The 10,361-nt window shown below is 38.9% G+C and overlaps 1 protein-coding gene across 13 annotated transcripts; it reads left to right on the top strand.

The window, feature by feature from the left end:
* The first annotated feature begins 1,319 nt into the window (after window positions 1–1,319).
* On the top strand, window positions 1,320–8,590 carry LOC144010548 (uncharacterized). Of its 13 annotated transcripts, XM_077510907.1 has the most exons (10): window positions 1,320–1,785; window positions 1,862–1,913; window positions 5,359–5,455; window positions 5,518–5,540; window positions 5,982–6,024; window positions 6,099–6,153; window positions 6,215–6,315; window positions 6,405–6,533; window positions 8,173–8,292; window positions 8,373–8,590. In XM_077510907.1, the coding sequence occupies exons 1-8, from the start codon at window positions 1,630–1,632 to the stop codon at window positions 6,424–6,426; spliced, it is 549 nt and encodes a 182-aa protein (XP_077367033.1). In that variant the 5' UTR covers window positions 1,320–1,629; the 3' UTR covers window positions 6,427–6,533; window positions 8,173–8,292; window positions 8,373–8,590. The 13 variants fall into 13 exon arrangements, with proteins under 13 accessions (XP_077367033.1, XP_077367034.1, XP_077367032.1 ...); XM_077510908.1 differs by lacking the exon at window positions 8,173–8,292; XM_077510906.1 differs by having other exon boundaries at window positions 8,173–8,590.
* Window positions 8,591–10,361: the final 1,771 nt, after the last annotated feature.

Raw genomic sequence — 10,361 nt, 5'->3', positions numbered from 1 at the left:
GACTATTTAAGAATCTTATCCTAAAGAATCTTAAAACGGTAGTGTGAGGGCAGACATTTTGTGCTCAAGGGCCACATTTAGATGACGTAGCCAACGCATAAACACATGCTCATTCTCAAATGTATTATATCATCAATCATTTTACCTCATTCATGAACTACTATTTGCTGCAGAGGTCCAAACACAAAATTAATCAGACACTGCGAATGGTACAGGACATTCGCATTTTTGTTTTTGTTTTTTATATACATATTTTAAAATTTTAATAAAAGCCGTTTTGTGCCCAAGCATGTTTTCTACGAAAGGGAGACATTTTGATACATACTATGTTGGAGCCATATTACAGTGTTCTTTGAGGTCAAAAGTAAAATGTTCTTTTCATGGGATTAAAAGTTAGTTACTTTAAAATGCATCAATAAGTTTCTTTTTATTTAAAAAAAAAAAAATTACCCTCACTTTTATCATGTTTTTACAAACGCGCATATCGCGTACGTATACAAAGGTATTTGTTCTAGTGTGGTTGCCATAGTTGGCGATCCAAGATGGCCGATCTTCTGCGCATTTACTTCGTCTTCAGGCATAACTATTGCAAACTTTATCTATTCACAGTATATGATTTTGTATTATCCTATTCTCTTTCCTTTCAATTATACTATCGATTCTATTTTGTTTAGCTTTTAAATGTTTTAACTTCCCTGGCGTGTTCTATGTTTTAATTGTTTATATTGTATACAATGATTGTATTAAATTCTCCCCCGTATTATGTATATTAATTGAGTAAATAAAGATAAAACAAACAAACAAACCCGCAGGACAGTATGGGACACAACTTCCAGGTATCCAAAGCAAACATTTTCGATAATGATCCATCCACAACCTAAATTCTACAGCCGCAAACCATATGTAGAGTAAATTGTTGGGATCGATCTGTTAATGAAATAAAGCCAAATAATAATAATAATAATAATAGAAATGTAACCAGGCGGCTAGCCAAGCCAGGGTAGTATTTTTTCCCCCCGTTGATTCTGAAAGAATCATGTACTGGAGCAATCCATTTCCAACACTTTAGCTTGGTCAATAATTCATAAAAATGGCACCCACGTGTGGACTGTCCAAAGTAAAGAACTGTTGGGGAATGTGAAATTTGGCAACACACATCACAACAGAATCAATAAACAAGTCTCAAGTACAAAGCCATCAGCACATCAGCGCAGCAGCAGAAAAGACTCAGTTTACCAAGAATAAACCAACCCCCTCGAGTGGTATAGTCCATGGTCACGTGACACCGGAAGCGCGCCAAAAATCGCTATATAAACCGGAATCAGGAACCGCTTCTGTTTGGCCCAGCGTCATTTGTCCGACGACACCGCAGGAGGCAGGTGAGCGTTTGCTGTGCACGTGCGTCACGCCGAACTTCCAGAGAGTCCAGACGGCCGATAAACCGTTTATCATGAAAGTGTACAATTGAAAGTGGAGTTCTGTGTTCGACTGCGGTGTCGTTTCGAAGCTACTTGTCGTCGCGGCACAACCGCCCGCTGACCGAATTTAATTGAATACGAAATTTTATTTCAGAGAGAGAGTGAGAGTCACGCTTGTTTTTGAGGCTTAATGTGCGCAACTTGTGAATAAATGTGGATGTTGGGACTTCGTTTCAACGAACGCTTCGGCTTTCGGCGTCGAGATAATCGAAGACAGGTGCGGCCAATTTGGGTGGCGTCACAGGTGCCACGCAGTGGTCACGTGGCTTGCAACAAGATGGCGACAGACTCGACCGCGTCTTTCTCAGTTAAGCAAACACTTGTTTGATTTGATTACGTTTGGTTGGCAATATTTTTCACAGTGGGTTTTGTGCTTGTTGCAGGCGATGCTACCACCAGAGGAACAGTGTTCAGGGAAAGGTTTGTGGTGTCTAGGTATTTGTTTTCCCCTTATTTGTCTGTCATTTTGGGGTGTTTTTTGTTTTTTGTCATTTTGGAGGGTCAGTTGTCTGGGTCAAAAAATAAATAATTCTCCGGCATTCTGATACAGTGGTTCTCAACCTTTTTTCATCGGTGACGTGAAGTATCTTCAGCCCCTTAATCAGTGCAAAACTTTGGGGATGTTTGTACAACTATCATCAATGCGTGCTTTTAACTTTGGACCTCCATTTGAAGTTGCATCGATAAAGCCATATGGGCGCAGATATAAACTAAAAAGTTAGAAAACAAAATTTTGCCCACATAAAATAGTAGGAGCGCGGCGATATACCGATACCGCGACAAATTGGCATACTTTGTCCCCCGGTAGATTATCGACACATCTACACAAGTATCGTGATATTTGTAGTTAAATACACAGTCACTGTAATGCAGGGGTGGCAAACTGCGGTCCTCGAGGGCCGGTGTCCTGCAGGTTTTGCAGATTTCCCTACTCGAAGTGCAGCTGATTCCAATTAACAGGCTCGTTATCAGGTTTCTGCAGAGCTTGCTGATGAGCTGATCATGAATCAGCTGTGTTGAAGAAGGGAAATATCCAAAACCAGCAGGACTGCGGCCCTCGAGGACCGGATCTCGCCACCCCTGCTAACGGCTCCATTGTTCATGACTTGAGCTATTACTTGGTGGGCCACTAGGGGGAGCGCCTCATAAGTGTGGTGGGGAAATGGATGTAAGTCTTCAGGCGAAGAAGACTCAGCGTAGTTTTTTATTACTATGTTTATTTTTATTTTTTGAACTTTATATTTGTATATATTTATATATTATGTATTCATATGATATTTATGGTTATTTATTTTATTATTTTATAATGAGTTTTATCGTAGATTATCGTGGATTTATGACCTGAGCAATGTATCGATCATCGCGCTATCGTCATATCGTGAGATAATCGTTATCGTGAGCCTTGTATCGTATTTCGTATTGAGGTAGCCACAGGTTTCCACCTCTATAAAATAGCAGCAGTACAGATCTTTAAAAAAAAATCACTTGTTTTTAAATTAAAACAGAAACTTTTATAGTCAGCCAAGCCCAAAAGTTGTAACACCAGACAAGACATTCGGATGGTTCTGTTTTCACATGGGGCCTAAAAAAAAAAGAGGCCAAAATTCAGAAACTTACATTTTAGGCCTTAAATGTCTTAAGAAAAAAAATAGCCACTCATATCCATTTTGAGAACTGTCCACAGGGGAAAAACTGCGATTGTGCAACCCCAAAATCGCAACTTAAAAAAAGGCTTCAAGGGACACTTGACTCACTGAGCCACCTTCAGCAGTAAAAAGTTGATATTTTGTCTGCAACTGATGTGGTAACATGATTTTTCATGAACAATGAACACCTTCAAAAACAATTTTTTTTTTCTCACTTGCTGCTGACTGCAAATGACAATCACTCATGCCGAGGAAGTGGGCAACAGCCAATCACGGCTCAGCTGTTTTCTGGGTTTGGTCTGAGCCGTGGTTGGTCCTTACCTTCGTCGTCAGCACAGGTGATGTCATCATCAGTCGGCAGAAAGTGGGAGTGGGGGGCGTGATAGTTGGCAACAGCCAATCATGGCTCAGCTGTTTTCTGGGTTTGGTCTGAGCCATGATTAGTCGTTACCTGCTTCCCCCCCCAGCACAGGTGATATCTTCAGCCGGCAGAAAGTGGGGGAAATAATTTTTAAAGGCATTAATTAATGGGGGGTGGAAACGAAGTTACTACATTCATCACAGGCAACATATTTTCTTGTCATTGTTGAAAATGTTGAAAGTTGAGTCAAGCATCCCTTCAAACCTGTATTAGATGTTAGAGCAGCCCGTGTACACTCCGGCAGTGAAATGCTAGTAATAAGGTGAGGCGGAATTACTATTAGGGGGCTGGTGTCCGCTACCACGTACCGCACCTTTTAACTTTTTGACTCCATCCAATTTACGATATAGGCAACCAGAATTGGCAGCGGCAAATTTTGCCAACCAAAAGCAAACAAATAATTCTGGCAACACATTTTCCACTGGACTAAACCCTCATTAATAAGCAATAACTGGGACTAAATTAGGGGTGGGAACCTGTGGCCACCTCACCATATGTCATATACAAGGCTCACGATAACCATCATCTCACGTTATGACAATACCGCCATTATCGATATATTGCTCAGGTAAGAAATCCACGATAATCTCCGAAGAAACGAATACTGGAATAATACAAATAAATAATTCATAAAAATATAATAATGGAATAAATATCAAACAAGGAAATAAAAACATAATTCTATAATAAATATAAAATATACATAAAAATAGAAATGACAAAAATATAAAATAATGAAATGTATGTCAATAAATGATAATTAAAAAAAAATAAAATATTCATATAATAAAAATATATAAAAAAAATACATATAATATATAAATAGATATATATATAAAAATAATAAATATAAATAAATATAGCATAACGGTAAACAAAAAGCATATAATAAAATACATATATCATAAAAATAAATAATAAAAAAACATAATAAAAATAGTACAAAAATAAATACATAATATAATATATAAATATATATAAAGAATAATAAATCAAAATAAATATATAATGGAAAAACTAAGCTGAGTCTTCTTCACCTGAAGACTTGCGTCCATTTCCCACACTTATGAGGCTCTCCCCTTTGTTGCCCGCCAAGTAATTGCTTAATAAGTCGGCAACAATGGAACCATTATAGTGGCTGTATATCGACAACAAACATCGTGGTACTTGCGTAGACGTATCGATAGTCTATCGAGAGGCAAAGTATCACGATTTATTGCCACACTCCTAGACTAAATCAGCATGCATTTTTTGCCGACTAATGAAAGTGAGACCAAAACGTCCTTTGCTTCATAAAAACTGGACAAAAATCTTGTCTCTGCTAATCTGGCACGTGGAACACAGTCCAAACAAACGGGACAGACAGGAGGCCGATTCATGGCCTTCAGATTCGCAAAAAGGCCCGTGCCGATATTTGTCAAAAATGCCAAATATCGGCACCGATGATCGGCCTATCCCGAGTCATCACCCCTGACCTTTTAGTTCCCTCAACCGAATTCAAGTCTGGACTAGCCTGGGCCGCCGCAAAACACAAATTTTTACAAATATTGACATCTTGCGAACCATTTCTTAACCGCGTTGACTGTATTTTGGGATTCTATCTTATCTTCCTAAAGTGTCACATGTTGTCCAATGCTTGGTAACTCTTGAGCGTCTTTTTTTTTTTCCTTTTTGAAATGGTGCTGTTCAGTGTTTACTGTAACCTCCTTCGGTTTTTCATTGCAAAATAAAGGACACACCGTGGCCCAAAAGATGTAATTTCTTCCAACCGAGCACAAAAAAACCAAAGCAGAACATATTTCACTTTTTCCAGATGAGCATTTGCAAAGTGGCAGAAGTTGTGGTCCCCCGTTCCAAGAAGCGTCTGCCGGACGGTCTCCCTTGAGACGTTGCCATCAGCACAGACCACAGTGAGTGGGCGTTAATATTGGACAAGATTTACTTGTTTTATTGTTTTGCTGTTGCGTTGCAGAGGCAGCGGCAAGACTCATGAGGGTAATAATATGCACAAACACAACATGAAGTTCAACTCATGCTGATTTCTGTTTGCTTTCTCCACCAAATTTAGGAGCCAAGTGACACAGCAAAGATGACGTGACTTGACGTGACTTGACATGACATTTATTGGTATTGGGACTGAAGGGATCATCTGAATTGTGCCCAGGAGGGGGCAGAGCTCTGTGGCATGCCTTAGTTGAATAGAGCTTTTTTTGATGGCGGTTGTGCATTCTGTTGTTGCAATGAGCACAGTTGTGGAAATGGAAAATGGAAGTGATGGCTGTTGCAGCCAAGAGTTTGCAAGGTGTGGGTCCTGAGCAGATTTATTTGATTTTTTTGCTGGAAGTTGGATTGCACAGTGTAGGAAGGGTTCGAGGGAGAAGTATCTAACAGAACTTTTTTTTTTTTTTGCCTTAACACATATTTTGTCTGTTTTAGGGCTGTCTCAGCAATCAGGCCGCACAAGAGGACCTGGGCCAAGGTAATGAGTACATGTACAAGCAGAAGTGACCTGCTCGCAACCGCTTTCTAATTTTCTATTTTTTTTTTTCGCAGTTGTACACATTGGAGGACGAGTGAGATGTGTAGGTCAAAAAAAAAAAAAAGTCAGGTAAAGAAAGCAAACGGAGGACTCCATCATATTGAATAAAATAATTTTCTTCGCGTTTCAGGCTGAAGAACAAAATGTACGGCTTCGTTACTCCGGAGGCAATTACTGTATGACAACATATTCATACGCATCGTTCCCAAAGAGTCTTTGTTCCTGCCAACTGCAAGTTTCACTTGTTGAAATAAATGAGCTTTTCCTTCAATTGTGTCACTTTCTGACCACAAGCAATTGTCAAATATTTTGCTTTGCAGGCCGGGGAACCAGTCAAGATAGATTGGACGCTCCAATCAAATTAGCAAGTGAGGACAGAACGGAGCGATCCGAGGTTGGCCACGACACTCAAGTTGTCCGCGTTTGGTTGCCAGCGGCCACACCTTGAGGTACAAGCACCACTCTGAAAGTCAACCTGTGTTGATAATTTCGTCAACACATTTCTCATGAGGCTAAAATCTAGGGCTGCACAATATATCGGGAAAATATTGTTGTTGGTCCATGAAATATGCATATCGCAGACATGCAATAAGCCTCAAATGGAATTTTATGCTTTTATTTGAATTTGTCCAGTCAGCCAACTAAAATGTTCACCGCCATCCAATAGCTGAACAATATCGAGAGGTAATCACAATTAATTAAATATATTGTTGGCTTATTTTGCTGCATGGAAAATGTATCCTTCATGAACTACAAATTACATTTATTTAGGTACATGTCAAATGTCAATATCGGCATCGCTATATTCAGCAAATATATCGCATGATTTTCCAATATCGTGCAGCCCTACTAAAATCCTCGCTAATGAACAATAACTGGCTAAATTATGCGTTTTCGTTGACTAATGATGGGACACTTCATTCAATAAAAAAATAAAATAAAAAATGGGCTAAAACATATGGACAAAACATCGGCTCAAGCTAATCTACCACCGTCATGTGATAGACAGTTGACACGCTCCCTTTCAAATCTACAGCTAGTGAGTGCAACATGGAGGGGAAGAAAATAATAGTTAAAACCCAACAATGCTAATATGACTGCTAACTTACTAGCTTATAGCATGGCCACCTGCAATTGTGTGTGGAGGTGCTTTTCATCCAAAAGATAATTTTATGTGAAATAGCTTTAGATCTGAAAATGCCCGACATGATCAGTTGACAAAACAAATGTTCGCCCTGTCTGTAACCAGGTGGAAACATCTTCTTGGACATATAGGCAACTATAAATGTGGTAAATAAAAACAGAATGTTTGACTATGCTAAAGACTAACAAGCGCGATCGAAAGTGGACTGAAACCGAGGCAAAATTGAAAACTAGCCAATAAAACTAATAATACCACTGTGGTGCTTCAATCCATCAAATGCTGTTTGAGCTGAAATGAAGTCACCACATTGAATGAAATGTTGCCTGCCGCAGTCTGTTTTTAAAGGGACACTTGACCCAGGAAGTCATTTTCAGCAGGGAAAAAGCTAAAATTTTGCCCCCAGAATTCATTTGATCACTTGATTTTTCATTGTACAATGAATACTTTTTTTTTTTCCACTTGTCAACCGAAGACATCACCTGTGTCGAGGTGTAAGTAGGCAATCATGGCTCAATTTGCTGACCAAACCCAGAAAACAGGTGAGCCGTGTTACCAACTTCCCCAGCACAGGTGATGTCATCTTCAGCTGACAGCAAACGGTGCAAGGGGTCTTAATTGTACATGAATAATGGAGTAATCAAAAATAATTCTGGGCAAAATAGTGACTATTTACTGCTGAAAATGGGGCAAGTATCCTTTTTTAAGTTTGATTTTCCCCACCATAAACGCTTGGAAATACGTGCCACGCCCCCACAATTAAAACGATTAAAATCCTGAAGGTAAATTGAAAACACCAAGAAAGCTACACATTTTTTGTGTTGACATTACTTGCCGTTTGTGAACTTTGCATGTCGGGAAATGTGGACGTCGAATCGAACACATTGTCAGTACATGTACTTTATAAAAAAAACAAAAAAATGGAGTACTACTAAGAATCTCTATAGCTGTCAGCCCTGATTGCACTCATCTTTGGAGGAAGGCAACGGGTTTTACATGTCTACTTTGCGGCTCCGTTTCAACTTTGGAACCGAATGCTGACGTCTCACCCACCCAATAAGACCCAAGTAAGTGCGATGTAGCAAAAATGTCTGACAATTTGTCTTGAGTGAAATGTCAGTAACATGACTTTTTTTTTTTCTCCTAGGCTGTGACCAGCAGTAATAAGTACTGCAAAGTCTGTGGAGTCAAGTTGGACAAGGAAATATTTACAACAAGCTTAAGGAAAAGAGCACAGTAAAACTCCGACACTTGTTCTTCATACAGGTTGATGAAAACAATTGAACTGTATGTTGGCAATTTGCGTAAACTTGACCTGGAAGAGTAATGTCAGAAATCAAATGAATAAAAATGAGCTGCAAAACATTTTTGCTTCATTTGTACTGATTGTCTTGTTTTGCATGTTTTTAATAAAAATGAGTTCCACAAATAAGCTCCAACAAATCTTTCATGTGTCTGTGGAGCTGAAAGGTTGACACTGTTTACGTCCGGATCGTCACCTGTGGATCGCGAGTGAAAGAAGTTTCCAGATATGTGGTAAAAAAAAATAAAAAATTCCTTTGTAGGGTGTCTGGGTTCTCCCTTGGATGAGGTGAGGATTTCAGCCGAGGTAGCTTGGGCATCTGGTTAGGGCCCCTCCCTGGAGAGGTGTTTGGGGCACGTCTCACTGGCAGGAGGCCCCGGACACGCTGGATAGACTCGGCTTGCCTGGAAAACAAACATCTTGGATAAAACAAACTGTGCTGTTCATATGAAAGTCAACACCTTTTGAATATGCCAAACCGGCTGTGGGTCCACCAGATTTATGAAAGTTGAAGAATGAACACAAGGGTTCATTTCCTCAGCTTCATCTTTTTTTTTGTAAGTGTACTCGCATTCTTTGGCCCAGTTTCAGTCTTGTGGCAACTTGGTACTGGAGCAGTAGCGGCCTGGTGGTTGTGGGCTTTAGCTCCTGTAGCAGTGACGTAGTGGGCGCTAGCTACTGTAGCAGTGACGTAGTGGGCGCTAGCTACTGTAGCAGTGACCTGAAAGCCAGCCAGGTGCTGGCTGTAGCAGTGGTCTGGTGGCCGTGGGTGCTAGCTACTGGAGCAGTGACCTGGAAGCCATGTATAGTAAGGCGTTTTTTATTTTGTTAAAAAAACGACCATGTATAGTAAGGCGTTTTTTTGATAATAAAAAAAAAAACGACCATGTATAGTAAAGCGTTTTTTATTTTGTTAAAAAAAACGACCATATTAGTAAGGCATTTTTTTTCCCTTAAAAAAACGACCATGTATAGTAAGGCGTTTTTTGATAATAAAAAAACGACCATGTATAGTAAGGCGTTTTTTGATTAAAAAAAACGACCATGTATAGTAAGGCGTTTTTTGATAATAAAAAAACGACCATGTATAGTAAGGCTTTTTTTTCCGACATAAAAACGACCATGTATAGTAAGGCTTTTTTTTTTTTTGACAAAAAAACGACCATGTATAGTAAGGCTTTTTTTATCTGACAAAAAAACGACCATGTATAGTAAGGCTTTTTTTTCTGACAAAAAAAAACGACCATGTATAGTAAGGCTTTTTTTTCCAACAAAAAAACGACCATGTATAGTAAGGCTTTGTTTTCCGACAAAAAAACGACCATGTATAGTAAGGCTTTTTTTTTTCTGACAAAAAAACGACCATGTATAGTAAGGCTTTTTTTTCTGACAAAAAAACGACCATGTATAGTAAGGCTTTTTTTTCCGACAAAATAAACGACCATTTATAGTAAGGCTTTTTTTCCTGACAAAAAAACGACCATGTATAGTAAGGCTTTTTTTTCCGACAAAAAAACGACCATTTATAGTAAGGCTTTTTTTTCCGACATAAAAACGACCATGTATAGTAAGGCTTTTTTTTCCTGACAAAAAAACCACCATGTATAGTAAGGCTTTGTTTTCCGACAAAAAAACGACCATGTATATATAGTAAGGCTTTTTTTTTTTCTGACAAAAAAACGACCATGTATAGTAAGGCTTTTTTTTCTGACAAAAAAACGACCATGTATAGTAAGGCTTTTTTTTTCTGACAAAAAAACGACCATGTATAGTAAGGCTTTTTTTTCCGACAAAAAAACGACCATGTATATATAGTAAGGCTTTTTTTTTTCT

The sequence above is a fragment of the Festucalex cinctus genome, chromosome 21 (genome assembly GCF_051991245.1).
Source record: "Festucalex cinctus isolate MCC-2025b chromosome 21, RoL_Fcin_1.0, whole genome shotgun sequence".
Lineage (NCBI taxonomy): Eukaryota > Metazoa > Chordata > Actinopteri > Syngnathiformes > Syngnathidae > Festucalex > Festucalex cinctus.
Note: the sequence above shows the minus strand (reverse complement) of the source record. Positions and strands in the feature narration are given on the sequence as shown.

Bases quoted from the DNA above. Each gene is read 5' to 3' on its own strand.
- LOC144010548 (XM_077510908.1), top strand. From the start codon at position 1,630: ATGTGGATGTTGGGACTTCGTTTCAACGAACGCTTCGGCTTTCGGCGT. The intron at 1,914-5,358 runs GTATTTGTTTTC...CACTTTTTCCAG, and splicing joins GAAAGGTTTGTGGTGTCTAG to ATGAGCATTTGCAAAGTGGC. The intron at 5,456-5,517 runs GTGAGTGGGCGT...GTTGCGTTGCAG, and splicing joins TGCCATCAGCACAGACCACA to AGGCAGCGGCAAGACTCATG.